Source organism: Symphalangus syndactylus, chromosome 18, assembly GCF_028878055.3.
Source record: "Symphalangus syndactylus isolate Jambi chromosome 18, NHGRI_mSymSyn1-v2.1_pri, whole genome shotgun sequence".
Classification (NCBI taxonomy): Eukaryota; Metazoa; Chordata; class Mammalia; order Primates; family Hylobatidae; genus Symphalangus; species Symphalangus syndactylus.
The window spans coordinates 87,488,648-87,510,266 of record NC_072440.2 but is presented as its reverse complement, the minus strand read 5'-3'; the positions used below and the strand labels follow the sequence as shown (position 1 = coordinate 87,510,266).

Here is a 21,619-nt window from a genome sequence, read left to right as displayed (position 1 = left end):
GGAGATAAGGAATTTTAGAGAGGATTTAAACTATACTCTTTTCCTCTCCACAATATGGAACTAGATGGATTAGGAGCAAATACACAAAGCCAGCACCTGTATTATTAAAGAGATAAATACAGCCATGCATCACTTAAAGACAGGGATATGTTCTGAAAAATGTGTTACTAGGCAACTTCATAATTGTGCAAAGGTCATAGAGTGTATTTACACAAACCTACATGGTATAGCCTACTTATACATCCTGGCTATGTGTATAGCCCATTGCTCCTAGGCTACAAACCTGTACGGCATGTTACTGTACTGAATACTGTAGGCAATTGTTATGGTATTTGTATATCAAAACATACCTAAACATGGAAGAGGTACAGTAAAATACTGTAGTACTATAATCTTATGGGACCACCGAATTTGGTCCATCATGTGCAACTGAAATGTCTTATTACTAAAATGTCTTATTGCTGAAATGTCTTTATGCATCACATGACTGTATTGACTGAAGCTGTTGGTAAGCAGCAGATATTGACATCTTCATGGATCCAGATTTCAGTTTCTCTGTCTCTTACAAATTATAAATCTTAGTGCTAGCTAATTCAGGAGTAATTAGGTCGTAAGGAAACAAGACCCCACTTTTGGATTCACATAAAGATAATTCCTATCAGAAAGTCTTATTTCATAGTTTCTTCTAGATTAGACTATATGTAGTTGGCAAGAGCTGTATGCTTTAACCAGATTCTCAATCTGAATTGACATTTTCTGAAGAAGGCTTTATTGATAATGCCATGTTATATTGAAATAATGATTTTAACCTAATTTGACCACTTCTTTCCTCATCCATAATATTATAACTGAAACCACTTACACTAATGCCTGGAATAATCTGAAACTCCAATAATAATACAAAATAGCTGTTTCCATTTATTTCTTTTTACTATTTTATTTCTACTTATTTTCTTTTTAAGTGATAATTTCTTAGGCATTGGATCCTAGATTTCAGAATCTTCCTTTTTTAATGGTATTTGTAGGTTTCTTCTAATTGTAAAGGTAGTGCGTGTTCATCGTAGATAATTTGGTAAATACAGAAAAGTATAATGAAGAGAATTAAAATCACCTGTAATCACATTTTATTCATTTAAATAAAGTGGGATAATGTTCTCAGTGAGAAAAGTGGAAAACGAAGTTTCTCTTTACCAGAAACACAGTAAATTTTTTGGAATTGAAAAAGTCTTCTAATGATCTAATGAAGGATAGGACAGAAGTCATCAAGCACATTTTCTTTCACCTCCTTATGGTCTTCATGTTTCTCTTAACAATGTTCATGGCCAATATTATAATACTAATCAGTATATACTTTCTTTGAATTTTTCAGTTCTGTGTGACTTTTAATTGAGAATTAGCGTTCTCATTTATAATGGTCAGATATTGTTTAGCGTTTCTTGACTACTTTTAATCTGTAAAATGTACCTAATTCATTTTTTCTCCTGTGATTGTTACTTAAGAGGTTTTTGTTCCTTTTCGGTTTTTGTTTCCCTTGTACAGTGATAATTGCTATGTACTTTATTGCCCCAAGCAAGTAGGCTTTAATCCAATAAACTTTCCAGGATAGTGATTATAATAATTTTAGTAAGTGAGTTTTTTCCTGCTTTTCAGCCACCCCTGAATGCTCAAATGTTGGCACAACGTCAGCGGGAACTGTACAGTCAACAGCACCGACAGAGGCAGCTAATACAGCAGCAAAGAGCCATGCTTATGAGGCAACAAAGCTTTGGGAACAACCTCCCTCCCTCATCTGGACTGCCAGTTCAAATGGGGAACCCCCGTCTTCCTCAGGGTGCTCCACAGCAATTCCCCTATCCACCAAACTATGGTACAAATCCAGGAACCCCACCTGCTTCTACCAGCCCGTTTTCACAACTAACAGCAAATCCTGAAGCATCTTTGGCCAACCGCAACAGCATGGTGAGCAGAGGCATGACAGGAAACATGGGAGGACAGTTTGGCACTGGAATCAATCCTCAGATGCAGCAGAATGTCTTCCAGTATCCAGGAGCAGGTAGGAAGGTCACAACTTTATGTTGTTCTAAGTAATCCATACAGGCTTAGGTCTCTCTCCATCTTTATGTCCATGCTCGGACATTAAAACAGTGTGTGGAAGAGGAAAGACACTGACATGGGAGTCTGGAGACCCAGGATTCAGACTCAGCTTTTGACACTAAATGGTTGACTGGTTTGAGGCTTATCTCCCTTTTGTAGCTGAGAGGATTGAATTAGAGGATCTGTAAGGACCTTTTGAGCATTTTGTATGCAAAGTACATTCCCTTTTTTTTTTTCTTTTTTGTTAGATGCAGTCTCGCTCTGTCGTCCAGGCTGGGAGTGCAATGGTGCAATCTCAGCTCACTGCACCCTCCACCTCCCGGGCTCAAGCGATTCTCCTGCCTCAGCCTCCCAAGTAGCTAGGATTACAGGCATGTGCCACTGTGCCCAGCTAATTTTTGTATTTTTAGTAGAGACAGGGTTTCACCATGTTGCTCAGACTGGTCTTGAACTCCTGACCTCAGGTGAGCCACCATACCCAGCCTATTCTCTTATTTTTTAATTTCTCTCATTGATCTCTATGAGAATTCAATCAAAGTCTTCCCCACACAATGGATTTTAGTACATTAATTCAAAATTCGCATGTAGTTTTTTCATTGTGTGGGATATTTTGTTTTTGCCAGTTTGCATAAGAATAATTTATCTCCACAGAGTATCTCAGACTACTCATTGGTGTCATCACTCTCAGCTGCTGCTGTTGCAGCTTCCTCTCCAATGTCAGTCAACTTTCTGGCTTCCAAAAGCTTTTTTCTTTTTTAGTCTTTCTTTGGCACTGTCTTCCATTCTCTTTGTCCTGGGTGATAATATCTTTTCTTATTTCTTTTCTGTCACTTTGAGATTCTAATAGGTAGTGGCAGTGATGAACATCTGATTAGTCTACTCTGTTTAATCCAACTTTTATGCAAAATTAATTGTCAATTCCTGAAAAATAATTGAAATAAATCCCTTAATTATATAAATGAAAGAAAAGAGGTAAATTTTAAGGCTGCTTAAAAGTGAATTTCAATGAGAAGGCTGCTGTTTGACTTGAATAAAATGTCGAAGTTATATAGAGATTTTTGACATGGCAGTATGCTTATCAGTTTTGACAGCCAAATCAATTTAGAGTTTCCATTCTGATGGCAGCAAATACTAAAATCCTTTGACTATCAAATTAAGTATCTAAAGACTTGTGCCAGAGAGCACCAGAACTCTCAAAGAGATTTTAATCAAAATTATGCCACATCAGTTTCTTTGTCCTCAAGACAATGAAGTCATCTTTGGCTGGTTTATATCACTGACACTATCTGTATGGGCAAGAAAAGGATTATAAATCCATATTTTGCCTGAACAAGAGTATGGCCTTCAAAAGAGTTTTGTTTCCATGTGTCTTACAATTTCTGTATGCAAAGAATTTGACAAAGCTTTTTCACTTTGGCCTGTGGAAGTACTTCCTCCAACATTAGAAGACTTGTGTAGTTATCTGTATCCCCGTTCCTCCTCCAAAATGACAACCTGACTAAAACAGCAAATGGGTTTTTAGCAGCATTCATGATGTTATTGCAGAGCCCTAAATCAAAAGATTTATCTCATGCATTAGGGGAAAAAACTAACTAGAAGTAAGCCAAACATTAATAAATTCCTCATGAAATTATTCTAAGGATTTTTTTCTATTAAAAAAATAGAAATAGTATTTCTGTCCATTTTCAGGCATACCTTTTTAAGTTTCCTCTGGAAAGTCAAGGAGAACTTTATATCCTGCTTTCATTCCTTGATAAAGCCACCTGGAAAGGCGGTCCTTCAGTGCCCCGGTTCTCATGGAATTGACAAGTTTCTTTCACAGTTCTGGGTCTAGTCTTTGATCTGAGTTGTGTCAGCATAAAACAAAGTGAGCTGAAATAATGGAGTGGGTGGAGCTTCCTCTTTCCCCGTACCATAATGGGAAAGATGTGTTGCCACCTATCATGAGTATCTGGTGCCTGGGTTTTTCTTCCAGACCAACTTCTGATTGACAAAAATATTTTCACAAAATAAGAATTTGCTTTTTATAAAGTCAGCATTCATACTACAAAGAAAACCCAAAAGCTGAGTGCAGTGAAGAGAACAGTGGTTTCATCCAGTTGCAAACTGAAATGAAATGGCATGGCTGTCAGTTCTTCCATGGACTGCTTCAAAATAATACTGGAAAAATGTTTAACTTTTCTGGAAAGAGTAAGAACATTTAAAGATGCAATGTTTTTAATTTCTGTCACCACTCTTAATTATAAACTTGCTCCAAATTGATCGGCAGTCTGGTAGAGGACCAGGTTTTGTGTTGGCACAAAATCAAATTCTGGAAAAGTTCCAGCCTTTTCAAAACAAAAACAGTTTATTGTGGCTTAAGGAAATCCAGATAGAAAGGCTCTTTGGAATTTGTTGGTTTTATGCTTCTATTCCTAAGAAATCGGCCACACAAAAGTACCAAAATATATGTGTTCCAACATGTTTCCAGGTTTGACAAATTAAGTTCCATAATCCAGCCCACTTGTTTTGGTAAATAAAGTTTTACTGGAACACAGCCATACTTACTACTTTATGTATTATCTATGGCTGGTTTCACATAGAAGAGTTGAGTAGTTAAAGAAACTTTGTGGCTTGCAAAACTGAAAACATGTATTATCTGGCCCTTTGCAGAAGAAGCTTGCTGATTTCTGTGTTAAGTGATGACAGTAAAACCAACAGATAACTGCATTAGCTTTGCTTTATATCCTTTGCTTTAGCCTCTTTCTGCTTAATGTAGGCCCAAAGTAAATGAACATGTAAGTCATAGTAATGGCAGAGTAAGTTTTCTTGTATTTCTGAAAACAAGAAACTTTTCTAGACTACCATGCTATGATGATGAGTGTAAAAGAACAGAATCAGACATTTAGAAATTGTTTTCTTTTTTATTTTTGTTGCTTTTTTTTTCTTTGAGACAGAGTCTTGCTCTGTCACCCAGGCTGGAGTGCAATGGCATGATCTCGGCTCACTGCAACCTCCACCTCCCGGGTTCACGCCATTCTCCTGCCTCAGCCTCCCAAGTAGCTGGGACTACAGGCGCCCACCACCACGCCTGGCTAATTTTTTTGTATTTTTAGTAGAGACGGAGTTTCACCGTGTCAGCCAGGAGATGGTCTCAATCCCCTGACCTCGTGATCTGCCCACCTCGGCCTCCCAAAGTGCTGGGATTACAGGCATGAGCCACCGTGCCTGGCCAGAAATTGTTTTCTATTAAGGCAGTATTCAAAGTAAATATGAGAAATTGGTTTCTTTAGTGTATCTGCCCACTTCATGAGTTCCTTTAAGCCCATTTAGAGACCTCTTTTCTGTGAACTACAATAAAATCCTCTTCCACCTATTCCTCCTCAGTGATCTCATCTCCTTTTGGGGTTTCAGCGACCTTTACATGCTAGTGACTTTATTCTCTATCTTTAAAAAATATCTCTCAGCTCATATGTACAGCTGCCTACTGGATATACATACTTGCATTTTTCACCAACACCCCAAACTTAACTTGTACAAACCTAGACTCATCAACTCCATGTTCCGTTTTATAGTTCTGTGTTCCAGCTACAGTAAACTTTCTGAGTTCTGAGAAACAGCACAGACTTTGTTCTCTTTTACTTCCAGGGGCTTTGAACATTCTCTATACTCTATCTAAAGTATTCTTCTTTACTTCTCATTCTTATTCTTCCCTCCTCTCAGATGTATCTCCTCTGCAGAGTCTTCCTGGACACTCCCAATCATAAAGTACTCGCCACCCTGTCTTAAACCACTTGTTAACCTAGCTGCCTTTCTTTTTAAATAGCAAGTTCCTTACGTGAGCAGAGTGTGACCTTTTTAACCATTGTTTCTCCAGTGCTTAGCACAGTGATCTCACAGGGAATAGATGCTCAATGAATCTTTGAAGAAATAAATGAATGAAAGTGTGAATTCTAATTCTAGTTGCCACTGTCACATGTCTGCAATGCTAGTTATGGTTGGTCTAGCAGGGAGACTTAACATAGTCTAGCCCAGGGGGCATGTGGCTCACGCCTGTAATACCAGCACTTTGGGAGGCCAAGTCAGGCGGATCACCTGAGGTCAGGAGTTTGAGACCAGCCTGGCCGACATGGCGAAACTCCGTCTCTACTAAAACTATAAAAATCAGCTGCGTGTGGTGGTGGGTGCCTGTAGTCCAGCTACTCGGGAGGCTGACGCAGGAGAATTGCTTGAACCCAGGAGGCGGAGGTTGCAGTGAGCCAAGATCATGCTACTGCACTCCAGTCTGGGCAATAGAGAAGGCTCTGTCTAAAAAAACAAAAACAAACATAGTCTAGGCAAAGATAGAACTGTAAAATTTTTCTTCTAGAAGAACTAGATTATCTGACTGATGCAAGTTATCCAAGGTCCGGTGTAGTAGCAGAACTGGGACCAGAACTCTAAGTATTCCTCTAATTCGTTACCCACAGACTAGTTCTTTCTACTAAAACTGGGTCATTTCACAGAGGATTTTTAGAGAAATGAAACCACTCTCTATGATACTGTAATAGTGGGTACATATCATTATACATTTGTCCAAATCCATAGAATGTACAATACCAAGAGTGAACCCTAGTGTAACCTATAGACTCTGGGGTAGTTAATAATGAGGACAGCTATACATGTGAGTGAGTGGAGGAGGGGTATGTAGCTTCATTTACATAATCTTTACCAAAAATAAACCCTATCTAGTGAAAGGAAAAACTGTAAAGTCTAAAGTTAGGAAATCTCAGTACCATCCACTCAGTTTTGCTTTGAACCTAAAACTTCCCTAAAAAATTGTCTTTTTTAAAATAATAAAATTAAAAGACCAACTCTAAGAAAAACAACAACAACAACAACAACAACAAAAACCAAAAAGAAGTCATCTTATAAGGGAAACTGTTCATTCCAATATGGATAGTTAGAATGTGAGATGAGGCCAGAAAGAAATATTAAAAAGCTTGCTCTTGTACTTGGAGTCTCTTATTTATTGTTTACTGTTGACCCCACAAAGTAATATCCAGAATATGATAAGCATCTTTTCCCACTCACATACATATTTTTCTTTTTCTTTTTCTCTCTTTTTTGTTTTTTCATCTTTTGAGACAGGGTCTTGCTCTGTTGCCCAGGAGTGGCGTGATCATGGCTCACTGCAGTGTCCAACTCCTGGTCTCAAGTGATCCTCCAGCCTCAGCCTCCTGAGTAGCTAGAACTACAGGCATGTACCACTGTGCCCGGCTAACTATTCTATTTTTTATAGAAACAGGTCTCACTACGTTGCCCAGGCTGGTCTCAAACTCCTGGCCTTAAACCATCCTCCCACCTTAGCCTCCCAAAGCACTGGGGTTACAGGCATGAGCCACCACACCAAGGCCATATTTTTTTCTAAAAGAAATTAATTTCATCATAAATGAGGTTAAAAACACATTAATACAAGAGTTTTTCTTTTAAGGATCACAACCAAAATAGTTTAAAATGGAAAGTTAATGCAAAGACATTGGAAGTGAAGATGGTGGCAAAACAAAAACAAAAAACCCACCCTCTAGAGTCATAAATGAAAAAAAAATGGATGGTGGGCACAGTGGCTCATGCCTGTAATCCCAGCACTTTGGGAGGCCAAAGCAAGTGGATCACCTGAGGTCAGGAGTTCGAGACCAGCCTGACCAACATGGAGAAACCCTGTCTCTACTAAAAATACAAAATTAGCTGGGCATGGTGGTGCATGCCTGTAATCCCAGCTACTCAGGATGCTGAGGCAGGAGAATTGCTTGAACCCAGGATGCAGAGGTTGTGGTGAGCCGAGATCACACCATTGCACTCCAGCCTGGGCAACAAGAACAAAACTCCGTCTCAAAAAAAAATAAAGAAAAAAAAATGGAGACCCATATATTCTAAATCAAAATTACTTACCTTACATATAGAGGAAGCGGCAAGGAGAAGATATGAAGCTTCATTTATATAATCTTTACCAAAAATAAATAAATCCTATCTAGTGAAAGAAAAAACTGTAAAGTCTAAAGTTAGGTCAGCTTCCACAGAAAATTTAAAATAGTTTTAAAATTGTAGCCTATAAGGCCGGACATGGTGGCTCATGCCTGTAATCCCAGCACTTTGGGAGTTCGAGGCAGGCGGATCACAAGGTCAGGAGATCAAGACCAGCCTGACCAATATGATGAAACCCCATTTCTACTAAAAATACAAAAATTAGTTGGGCGTGGTGGCATGCGCCTATAATCCCAGCTACTCGGGAGGCTGAGACAGGAGAATTGCTTGAACCCAAATGCTTGAAGCAGAGGTTGCAGTGAGCAGAGATCACGCCATTGTACTCCAGCCTTGGCAACAAGAGCGAAACTCGGTCTCAAAAAAAAAAAAAAAAAAAAAATGTAACCTATAATAAAAAACAAGTAAATTAACTACATCTCTGGCAAATATAATGATTTTCTCTTTTTATTTAACCAAATAAATCAAGTAAAAAGAGAAAAAAATCATTATATTAAAAATAACTAAAAAAAAATTACATTAATAGTGACAGAACACAGTAGATATTACACAGGCTTATATGCATGTGTTCACAAAGTGACATCAAGGACATAGAAACATGTTTGTGATGTAATGTTGAGGGAAAGAAGCAGGTCAAAGAATCTTACAGGATTTCATAAAGATGTAAAGGAATTATACTAAATTATGAGCAATCATACTATGGCATCCTTTTTTCTGCACCTTTATTTCTTTCTCTGCCTTAAAAGTATTTAACTGTGAGATGTATTTTGTCAGGAAAAAAAGAAGAGAAAGAACAGAGTGCTAGCATTAAACATCTTTTAAAAAACATTTTTACTCTTTTAAATTCTTATGGATATCTACTTTTGGCCAGAAGAGTAACAGGGACCAGATTTACTTTCCCATCTGAAACAAATAAACAAAAAATAGACAAAGTACATTCAACAGTAGTTCTTGAGATTATCCAGACTGTGCTGCGGGGAGGGAGAATCCAACAGGAGCCAGGCCATTTCCCTGAGCTGAGGAGGTGGAGCTGGCAATCTGGGAAAGCCAAGACACCTAGAGGTAGCAGGGCACGATACCAGAGAGGACAGCACTACACAGAGAATTGTAGGATATGCCGAGGGTCCCATTCGAGGCTTCAGCTGAGAGCTGCTGCGCACACGCAGGCACGCGTGTATGTGTGTACAAATCAAGGCCAGAGAAAACCACCTGAAAAGATAAGAGGAAACAATCTTCAAAGTTCATACAGGGCCAGTTCCTCTTCCTACCAGCCAGAGTAGAAAACCTCATAATTCAGGGGGTATCAAGTAGAATACTCAGAGAAGGTTTGCCTCGGCAGTGGGGCAAAATAAGCCCTAAACTCTGCTCTTGTCTGATTAGGCACAAGACCTAGAAGAATTAACCTGTTTCCATGCAACCTAACCACAGCCCAGACAAAGGTCAAAAATAGTTAAAAGAAAAGAAAAAAAAATCCAACACCTAACAAGGTAAAATTCACAAGGTCTGGAATCTGATTTTTAAAACTACCAGGTATGCAAAGAAGTAGGAAAATACGACCTGTAATGAGGAGAAAAATCAGCCAATCAAAAATTCAGAAATTACACAGATGATAGAATTAGTAGACAGAGACATTAAAGCAATTATAAATTATAAATTCTGTATGTTCAAGAAGCAAGGGGAAGCTTGAATATGTAAAGTATAGCCATGGAAGATATAAATAAAACCCAAGTCAAACTTCTAGAGATTAAAACTACAGTGTCTGAGATCTAAAAAAAAAAAAAAAAACCCTAGATGAGATAAACAGCAGATTAGAAATTACAGAAGAAAAAAATCGTGAACTTAAAGATATAACAATGGAAACTACCCAAAATGAAATCAGAGAAAAAAGACTGAAAAAAACCTCGTAATTTACTCAAAATTGATCTTATAATTCAATGCAGAATTTCAGCATGCTTTTTGGAGAAATTAACAAACTTATCCTAAAATGTATATGGAAATGCAAAAGACCTAGAGTAGCCAAAACAATTTTTAAAAAGAAGAAGAAAGTTGGATATCTGCCTAATTTCAAAAATTACCATAAAGTCGCAACAATCAAGACAATGTGGTGCTGGTACAACATAGAGATCACTGGAACAGAATAAAAAGTTCAGAAGTAAACCCTTACTTTTATGGTCAGTTGAGTTTTGACAGGTCAGATGGCTGCTAATAAGCATCATCCTAAATAAAAACGAGTAGCCTACTGATAAGTGCTCCAAAATGGCTGAACCTCAAAAACATTATGCTAAGTGAATGCAAGCCAGACACAGAAGACCATGTATGGCTGCATTTACATGAAATTCCCCCAAAAAAGCAAATCTTTTAGAGACAGAAAGTAGATCAGAGGTTACCTGGGACTAGGGATGGGAGCAAGGATTGACCACAAACAGGTACAAGGGAATTTGGGGAATGATTAGATGTCTAAACTGGATTGTGGTAATGGTGGCACAACTCTATAAATTTACTAAAAATCATTGCATTATGCAGTTACAGTGTGTCAGTTTCATGTTGTGTAGATTATGTCTGAATAAAGCTTAAAAGGGGGAAGGAGGAGGGGAAGAGTGGCTAACAAAACTTTCTCATTATTTTTTATTTTCATACGTGGCTTTTTCTTTTTCTTTCTTTTTTTTATTTATTTATTTATTTTTATTTATTTATTTATTTATTTTGACAGAGCCTTGCTCTGTCACCCAGGCTGGTGTGCAGTGGCGCAATCTCGTCTCACTGCAACCTCTGCCTCCCAGGTTCAAGCCATTTTCATGCCTCAGCCTTCCAAGTAGCTAACAAGCGTTTTTGTATTTTTAGTAGAGATGGGGTTTCTCATGTTGGCCAGGCTAGTCTCAAACTCCTGACTTCAGGTGATCCACCCACCTCAGCCTCCCAAAGTGCTGGAATTACAGGCGTGAGCCACGGCACCCAGCCACACGTGGCTTTTTCTTAACTATTTTTTTCCTTTTCAAGTTTAATTTACGGCCGGACGCGGTGGCTCACACCTGTAATCCCAGCATTTTGGGAGGCCGAGGCGGGTGGATCACCTGAGGTCAGGAGTTCGAGACCAGCCTGGCCAACATGGTGAAACCCCGTCTCCTCTAAAAATACAAAAAGTAGCCAGGCGCAGTGGCAGGCACCTGTAATCCCAGCTACCTGAGAGGCTGAGGCAGGAGAATTGCTTGAACCCAGAAGGTAGAGGTTGCAGTGGGCCAAGATCTCACCACTGCACTCCAGCCTGGGTGACAGAGCAAGACTCCATCTCAGGAAAAAAAAAAAAAAAAGTTTAGTTTACTACACAGGTAATTCATCATGTATGTTCATACATATTTTTACGCTTAAAAATTCACATAAGCAAAAAAGAACAGAAACAGATCATATACAGTCGTGCTGCACAGATCAACATCTTAGTGAATGGAAAGCATTATTCCGAACTTACATTTATTTATCTATTGGTTTATGTGGAGATTTCTTGCCCTAGTTTAAGATACTAAATTTTTTCCATGCTCTGTTGAATGCGATATTTGTAAATATATTGCCTGACACAAGACAAGGCAAATAAGAAAGTTATTTGTAAATATATTGTGACAGATCCTTTTGGGTTTTTTCATTTATGGGGTTAATAAATTTATACTATATCAACATAAATTAATTTGTGTCAATTTACAGGAATGGTTCCCCAAGGTGAGGCCAACTTTGCTCCATCTCTAAGCCCTGGGAGCTCCATGGTGCCGATGCCAATCCCTCCTCCTCAGAGTTCTCTGCTCCAGCAAACTCCACCTGCCTCCGGGTATCAGTCACCAGACATGAAGGCCTGGCAGCAAGGAGCGATAGGAAACAACAAGTAAGGGGGCAGTTTTTATATATGAGCATCCTTGATACTGTGATAAATCCCTAATACTGATAAATGCTACAATGGTTGAACCTCAGGAACATTATGCAAAGTGAAAGAAGGCTGGACACAAAAGGCCACATATGGTTACATTTATATGACATTTCCCCATTCCCCCTTTTATGTGTGGAGACAGAAAGCAGCACATAAGAACAGCCATGCTTTCATGGGCTGATTGTATTCACAGCCTAAGTAGAAGATTATTGGCTACTTCCATTTGCATAATGGAAGAACTAAATTTTATATTATCAGCAAAGAAAAATGATTTTTAAATCTTATAAGTATCAAGTCACTTCTAAGGCAAATTTGTGTGCCAACAGTACAGAAAAGTGATCTAGTGTCCCTAACCTTTCCATCCTAACCTGAGCACGCCTGCAGAATATGATCTCACATCAGTAACAGAGCTTCCCTGGGACAGACGTAGAAATGGGTACTTTTTAAAACGTTTTTCTTTATAAGAACACTTTAAAATCTTATAAATCTAAAACCAAGAATGGCAAATGTCAGAATTCAATAGAGCTGAGTAGTGGGCACACAAGTTTCACTTTCTCGATGTATTTAAAGACTTTATAACAATAACAAAAGTTTTTAAGGCTTACCCCTTTTTGAATCTCTAGATTTTTATGACCTTGACTTACCCATCTTGCTTAGAATTATCTCACTAAAGCCTTTTTTTTTTTCCAAATCCTGGCTGCTGAACTTTTCACACATCACTTTGAGTTTTATAAGGATTTTAATTTGGTTGTGTCTTAGTTCTAATGACAGGGAAGCTGTCTGATCTGACAACATAATAAGTAAGGCAGTTAAAGTTGAAAACACAAGGCTATATTCTTCTAAAGTTCATTGAAAGGTGAGAGAAAATTTTCATGTTAGAGAACTGTGTAGGTCTCAATGAGGACCATGTATAAATTAGGTAGAAATGGAACCATATCTGTAATACAAGAGGAATTTAGTCTCCTAATGTATTCTAATCCCAACTTCCTAAACTCACTCTGGATTTTGTGGCCCATCATTATAATCACTACCTTACAGGTACTCTGACTCCCTTGCCTAGCTCTCCCTCTGTTGCACTTATGCCTGGCAAAATTCTCCCTAATGAAATCCAACTAAACTCTTACTTCATTACCTCCACCTAAGTATTGAAATATGGCTTGGAAAAAAAAAAACGGTCATGCTGACATGTCTCAATAACCTATTTCTCTGCTCCCCTTTACAGTTAAATTCCTTAAAAGATTATACTCTGTCCACTCCCCCTACTCCTACTCCTTGTTGAACTAATCAGGCTTTCATTCCCGTCATTCCACAAAAAGTGTCCCTGTCAAGATAGTTAAATGTCCTCTTCAGTGCCAAAAGCAATGCTCATCAGTAGCATTTGACATATTTGAGCATTTATTCTTTCCTGAAGCTCTTCATTTGGTTTCTAGAACAACTCTCTCTCTTGAGAAAAGTGACTCTCCTCCTATCATTTAGTCTCCTTGAGGATCTTTCTCATCTCTATGACCTCCATTTGAGGGCCCCAGAGTTGATTCTAGGACCTCTTCCCCATACCCACTCCCTCCTTTGGTTGCATCACCCATCTTACTATTACTACTTACTACTACATCTTACTACTACTTACTATTGTCAATGCCTATTTCTATGCTTGACTCCCAAATTTAAACCTCCAGTGCAGATGGCTTTCCTGAACATCATACTGTATATTCAGCTGCCCAACCAATATCTCCACTTACAAGTCTAATAGGCATCTCAAACTTAACATGATGAAAACTAAAATGATATTTTCACCAGACCTGCTCCTCTGGGTTACTTTTTCCCATTTCAGTAAATGACAACTCCATTTTCCACTTGTCCAGAAGAAAAGTCTTTCTCTTTCTCACATCCCACATCCAACACATCAGCAAATCATGTCAGCTTCTTAGCACCTCTCTTTTCTTACCTGTTGCACTTGTGCACCTTAATGCAAGCCACCATCATCTTTTCCCTGGGCCATTCCAGTAGCTGCCTCTCCTGCTTCCACCCTTTCTGCACCATCATTTAATCTCCACATGGTAGCCAGAGCCATGCTTTTAAAACAAGAGGCAGAGTATGTCCGTCCTTTACGCACAACTCATCCAGTAGCTCCCCATCTTACTCAAAATACAGAATAGGGCCCGTAAAACCCCACATCATCTTGTTCCTGGATACCTCTCTGATCCCATCTGTTATTCTCACCGTTCACTCTGCCACAATGGCTTCCTTTTATCCTTCTGCTCCTCATATGTGCTAAGTACACTGCAAACTCAGGATGTTTGCATTTTTTAATCTCTCTGCTGGAATGTTCTTCCCTCAGTGGCCACATGGCTTGTCTCTCGCACTTCAAGTCTTTCCTTAAATGTCACTTTATTAGACACGGACGTTAAATGTCACCTTATTACACTTCCCTGACCATCATTTCTGAAATAATAGCATTTTCTACCCTTGGCGCCTCCTTTCCATTCTTTACTGTTTTTGTAGTGATTAACACTTGACATATTGTGTGATAGTCTGTTTATTTGTGATTTTTCTTCTCCGTCTAGAATATGAGCATCATAAGAGCAAGGACTTTATTTTGTATTACTTCTGTTTCTCCATACTCTGGAACAGGGAGGCCCTTCATATACATCTATTGAACATATGAGTGCAAATACTCCCTAAGTCAACATCTTGGATTCAGATTCAAATATGGACGTAGGTTTTTGTTGTATTTTAGTAGTTTTTGCAAACTTTGACTTTCCAAATCATTTGGGAAAGAAAACAGTTACCACCAACTCTTTAAACACTCACACTTGCTCATTTGGTTCATGTGCAAAAGCTTATTAGTTATCATAAGCATTGTGTATTAACGTATATCACCTGAAGACAGTGACCACTCACTATCTCTGTCACACGTGAACACAAGATACCTGAGGAACCCTGAAAAACAACCCCTGCTGCCAAATAACGAAGAGTCTAGTTGGTGAGGGGGCAGGTCAGAGAGAATTAAAACATGAAACGATCAGAGAACCATTAAGTAGAATGATGTAATAGAGTTCAGAGGTAGTGTAATGTGATTCTTTTTCATTATCTCTCTGGTGGCAAGAGAAAGAAATGGTTAAACAAACCTGTGTGTCCTGGAACTGGGTAGTGCTTCTGTGTAAGGCTGGTTGATGGGAGAATCCCATTGCTTATTAGCATTTTAAAGGATAAGAAGTCTTGTTGTTTAACCTTTTGTTTCTCAGACTTATTTGACCAGGGACTCCCCTGCTTGTTAATACCTGTAATATCTGTGGAACCCACTCTGGGCCAGAGTATTCATCCTTCTCTTTTTCCCATCATTTAGTGACTACCAAATACCTAGTGCTACCCTGAGAAAACTTTGATAGCGCTACAAAGCAGGCAGGAAAGCAGAGTGAGGAAGAGGGCCTGTGAATGTTGGACTTTAGGTGCCAGTGAACCCAGACGTCTTTCTAGGACCTGGGACAGTGATTGCAGCTGCAGAAGAGCTTGGTCTTCTTCCCTTAATGGAAGATGCTAAAATGGAACTATTGGCAGGAGCAGTTTGAAAGAACTTAAACTAATATACAGTCCCAAATATTAATTTGAAAGGAAATTAAGCTCTAAATTTTTCAGTAAGTATGACATCATTGCAGTCCTTGAAGTTTCCACATGCATTAACTTACATAGCCTTGCTCCTCCGCAGTGGTGACTTATGTATCAATTGACAAATGAGTACTGTCTTAGGCAGAAATGTTCTCATTAGAAAATAGGCATAGAGGCTGGGTGCGGTGGCTGATGCCTGTAATCCCAGCACTTTGGGAGGCCGAGGCAGGTTGATCACCTGAGGTCAGGAGGTTGAGACCAGCCTGACCAATATGGCAAAATCCCATCTCTACTAAAAAAAAAAAAAAATACAAAATTAGCTGGGCGTGATGGCATGTGCCTGTAATCCTAGCTACTCGGGAGGCTGAGGCAGGAGAATCGCTTGAACCCGGGAGGCAGAGGTTACAGTGAGCTGAGCTTGCACCATTGCACTCCAGCCTGGGCAACAAGAGTAAAACTCCGTCTCCAAAAACAAAAGAAAATAGACATAGATTAGTAGGCTTTTTTCTCACTTTTAGTATGCTTATGGGGAACACTGCCCCATAAGCATACACACTGTATAGACATTAGTGGTCCACAGGTGTATTATTGACTATTTCCTAGGCATATAATTTTCTGTGGGCATTTGTGTTTTATAATTACTTGGGGGAAATTCTGTACTTTTCTTCAGATGTGATAAATAGGCTGTTTCTTGGCCTGTCAATTCAGTATGATTACCTTAGTCTACTGGAAACTGTAAATGTCAGTATATCCTTCTTAACACTAAGAGCTAGCAAGGAATAGATAAACTATTGATGGGGAAAATTATTTTTAAAATCAAATTCTGTAGAATTAACATTAAAATAGTGGAATTTTACCAGCAGTTTATTGTTAACAATTAATATATAGTCATAAAATATTTGGTGTTATAGAACTTAGGAAAGACAATTAATATCATTATCCTTTAGATGTGTATATCTGTATCAATGAAAATTTTCAGGGTTCAAATACAAAGTGTCAAGTTGAATTCCCATGGAGTTTATTGCTTACTATTCTACTTCCTAATAGAGACTGATTTTACGTTTGAGATCTTTGGCATAACAACAGTCTAGAACTTAGCCATGAAGAAGGAAGTCAGTAAAACAGGCTCTCTGAAAAACATAATTGCTCATGTGTTTTGCTTCCTAGAAAAGACATGAAGCTATGTTGAGGCCTGATAAGACCTTGGAAGTCTTTAAAAGGATTAAATTTGCCACCGAAAAACATTTGGTTATATACATCTGGTTTCCTCTTAATTTGTAGCATATTGAAAGCGACCAGAAGATCAAACCTTGAGAAGTGACAACAAGCTATAGGCTATTGAATAAAGGCTCTCAAATTTTAGTGTGCATGAATAGTTAAAGATGGACCTTTCTATACCCATCCCTGGAAAATGTGATTCACCAGGGCTTGAGTAAAACCTGGGAGTCTCAATTGCCAATGAGTCCCAGGGTATCCTCTTGTAGATGGTCTCTGCACTACACTTCAAAAAATTTATGCCACTTCACTGGCACAGATACAGTAAAACCATTTAATAGAAAACAATCTGAACTGCACCATTTGACAGCACCGAATAATAACCCATGCCATAATTCATTTATTCATCAGGTATTTACTGAGTGCCTGCTATATGTCACATATGAATAGAGACAAGAAATAAGTGGAACAAGATACCATCATTCCCCTGAAGTATTAAGTCTAAGAGGCTATACAAGCAAACACAATATAAGGATGCTGTCTTTAAATCATTCATTCCTGTGTTAATTCATTCAGTGAACATTTATTGAAGAGATATAGATAGATAGATAGATAGATAGATAGATAGATAGATAGATAGATAGATATGCGCCAGACACTTTGCTCAAATAGGACAGTCTCTGTTTAGATAGGTAAATGTCAGTTACCTAGATTTACTTACATGGAAAACTTCCTTTCTTAATTATTTAGATGATTGTAGCCTAGCATCTCTGATATTGTACTAGATAATTGTTATTTAAAATGAGCTCTTTTCAGTTATTTAATCCCTTATGTAGACTTCAGAATGTATCTGAATTATGTTAATTTTTATATATTTTAAGAAGATACAGTCATACATGCAATTTAAGGATGTAACGTATTTTATTTGGAAACAGAATCTAGTCACATTATCCCCTTGTTCATGATCAGTGGATGTAATCTGGATTGTTTTTGAGTTTACAGTGTGTTCAGTCAAGCTGTCCAGAACCAGCCCACGCCTGCACAGCCAGGAGTATACAACAACATGAGCATCACCGTTTCCATGGCAGGTGGAAATACGAATGTTCAGAACATGAACCCAATGATGGCCCAGATGCAGATGAGCTCTTTGCAGATGCCAGGAATGAACACTGTGTGCCCTGAGCAGGTAAGTGGCACACTCGCCACACACATGCCACACCACATCACAGTTAATTATTCTGAGGAAAATCAGGTATGTTGACAGTTACTCATCAGAAATAGCCACACTTCTTTATTCTTTCCCACTAACTTTTAATAATTACTGGCTCTTAAGATATACAGTGAAAAATTTTGACAGACTTTTTGTTTGTTTTTTGAGATGGAGTCTCACTTTGTCACCCAAGCTGGAGTACAGTGGTGCAGTTACAGCTCACTGCAGCCTTGACTGCCCAGACTCAAGGGATCCTCCCACCTCAGACTCCTAAGTAGCTGGGACTGCAGGCACATGTCACCCTGCCCAGCTAATTTTTTTACTATTTGCAGAAACATGGTCTCACTATGTTGCCCAGGCTGGTCTTGAACTCCTGGGCTCAAGCAATCCTCCTATCCCAACCTCCCAAAGTGCTGGGATTACAGGTGTGAGCCACTACTCCTGGCCTTGACAGACTTTATAAATAAGATTTTAGTTTCATGAGATTTTAGTGTTTTAGATTTATAAAACAGTATATGGCTGGGTGTGGTGGCTTATGCCTATAATCCCAGCACTTTGGGAGGCCAAGGCAGATGGATCACAAGGTCAGGAGTTCGACACCAGCCTGGCCAACATGGTGAAACCTTGTCTCTACTAAAAAAAAAAAAAATAGAAAAATTAGCTGTGCATGGTGGCATGCATCTGTAATCCCAGCTACTCAGGAAGCTGAGGCATGAGAATTGCTTGAACCCAGGAGTCGGAGGTTGCAGTGAGCTGGTAATTGCACCACTGCACTCCAGCCTGGGCAACAGAGCAAGACTCCGTCTCAAAAAAACAAGCAAACAAAAAAAACAGTACATGTAATATATTGTCTTGGAATATTCCATTATATTTTGAACACATTTTCTTCATTTCTACCTTTTAATTCAATAAGCATTTATTCAGTACTTACTGTGTACAAAGATAGCCTTGTGGGACATGCATATGTACAAGTTGGGAAAGACACAACATGAACAAAGAATCATTTTAATCATAGGACAAAACTAGTGTGTAAGAGATGGGCCATACGTGTTTCTGTCAGATGAGGAGTGTATGCACAGTTGACTACTGAGGGCTTAAAAGAAAAAAGGCCTGGTCAAAAAAGGCATTATGAAAAAGTTGCCTAAACAGAATAGAAAAAGAACATTCAAGATTGGTTATCACAGCATGACCTAGGCAGGATAGGGGTTGAAAGCCTAATTAATGTTAAGGGGATATTTATATTTTATTTAGAGAAGAAGTAATGTGGTAAGCTTTTTTGATATGTTGCATACCATCTAAGTGTGTGGAATTTATCCTGGAGCCTCTTACAGATTTTTAGAAGAGAATGAATAAATTCAAAACAATATTTAAGATTATTGCAATAATTCTCTATAGTTGCTATTCTCATTATTCGTATCAGCAACAACAAAGTATGCTATAGTAACTAGGCAATTACCATGCAGCCATCATTTATAGCAAATCATAAAAATATATAAACACTGATTACCTTTTTTATCTTCAAATGATACTATATCACCTCATGTATAGAGGTGTATATTATATCACCTCTATATCACATGAGGTGATATATGTATGTATAGAGGTATAATATAATGTATAGAGGTGTATATAATGTATAGAACCTCATTACAGTTTATTTCTATTTTGTCCCTCCTGTGCTACTGTTGTCATACATATTATATTTATATATGTCCTATTCCCTGCAATTTATTTTTTCTTTAGTCAATTATAAATTATAAATTTATAAATTCTACTTATAAATTTATAAATTAATTATAAACTATAATTGACTAAAGAAAATTTAAATAAAACCTTTTTTATATTTACCCACATAGTCACCACTTTCAATTTTCTGTATTCTTTTTGTAGTTCTAAATTTCCATTTGGTATTATTTTCCTTCTGCCTGAGGGTCTTGCTTTAACTTTTTTGTTTGTTTGTTTTGAGATGGAGTCTCGCCCTTTAGCCCAGGCTGGAGTGCAGTGGTGCGATCTCAGCTCACTGCAACCTCCACCTCCCAGGTTCAACCGATTCTCCTTCCTCAGCCTCCCAAGTAGCTGGGACTGCAGGCACCTGCCACCATGCCCGGCTAATTTTTTTTGTGTGTGTGTGTGTGTTTTTAGTAGAGATGGGGTTTCACCGTGTTAGCCAGGATGGTCTCAATCTCCTGACATCATGTTCTGCCCGCCTCGGCCTCCGAAAGTGCTGGGATTACAGGCGTGAGCCACTGCGCCCGGCCTTGCTTTAACATTTTTATAGTGCAGGCCTGCGGCTAATGAGCTTTTCTATGTCTGAAAAAGTCTTTCACCTTCATCTTTGAATGTTCTTTCCCCTAAACTCTAGCTTGGCAGTTTCAGCTTTCAGTACTTTAAAGATGTTGCTCCACTACAGTGTTGCTGATGAGACATCTGCTGTCATTTTATCTTTGTTCTTCCATATATGATTGATGTTTTTCCCCTCTGGCTGATTTTAAGATTTTTCTCTCCACCACTGGTACTAAGTAATTTGATTATGATATGCTTCAGTGTATTTTCTTCATATTTCTTATTCTTGGGGTCCATTGAGCTTCTTGATTCATGACCATATAATTTTCATTAAATTTTGGAAAAAATTTTTTGTTGTCATTTTTTGTTTTTTTGTGTTTTTTTTGAGACAGAGTCTCACTCTGTCGCCCAGGCTGGAGTGCAATGGCGCAGTCTCCACTCACTGCAACCTCCACCTCCTGGGTTCAAGCAATTCTCCTGCCTCAGCTTTCTGAGTAGCTGGGACTACAGGGGTGCGCCACCACACCCAGCTAATTTTTATGTTTTTAGTAGAGACGGGATTTTGCCATGTTGGCCAGACTGGTCTCAAACCCCTGACCTTAGGTGATCCGCCCACCTCGGCCTCCCAGAGTGCTGGGATTATAGGTGTGAGCCACCACACCCAGCCAAATTTTGGAAAATATTGATCATTATTTCTTCAAATAATTTTTGTCACCATCCTCACTCCTCTCCTTCAGGGACTTCACTTGCATGTATAATAGGACACTTGAAATTGTCTCACATTCACTGATTCTCTAGGTTTGGGGGACTTTGGGGCAGTGGGATGAGGTTCAGTTATTTTTTCTTTGATTTTAGGACATTTACTGTAGCCTCAGGTTCACCAATTTTTTATTTTGCAATATCTAATCTGTTTATCTGGTGTATTTTTCATCTCAGACATAGCAGTTTTCATATCTAGCAATCATATTTGCATCCTTTTTATATCTTCCATATCTCCAACATATTTTTCATATCTGTTCAGTCTTTCCTCTTGTTTCTTAAATGGAATATGGTTATTATAATAATTGTCCTGATATTTCTCACCTATCAGTTCTATTATCAGCATCATTTTTTAATTGATTTCAGTTGAATTCCCTTTTCATCATGCATCATATTTTTCTGCCTCTTTGTGTGCCTGGTAATTTTTTATTGGATGCCAGACATGAATTTTACCTTGTTTATATTCCTACAGATATTCTTGAGCTTTGTTCTAGGAAATGGTTAGGTTACTTGGAAAGTTTGATCCTTGCTTTTTTGTTTACTGC

At 38.5% G+C, this 21,619-nt stretch overlaps 1 protein-coding gene across 13 annotated transcripts in view; it reads left to right on the top strand.

Moving 5' to 3' along the window:
- Nucleotides 1–21,619, top strand: part of NCOA1 (nuclear receptor coactivator 1) — a 285,404-nt gene that overhangs the window by 255,319 nt on the left and 8,466 nt on the right. For all 13 annotated transcript variants that reach the window (XM_063623906.1, XM_055253870.2, XM_055253874.2 and 10 more), the window contains 3 exons: nt 1,651–2,053; nt 11,788–11,962; nt 17,825–18,008. In XM_063623906.1, the coding sequence (XP_063479976.1) occupies nt 1,651–2,053; nt 11,788–11,962; nt 17,825–18,008 (762 nt within the window). The remainder of the gene's footprint in view (nt 1–1,650; nt 2,054–11,787; nt 11,963–17,824; nt 18,009–21,619) is intronic.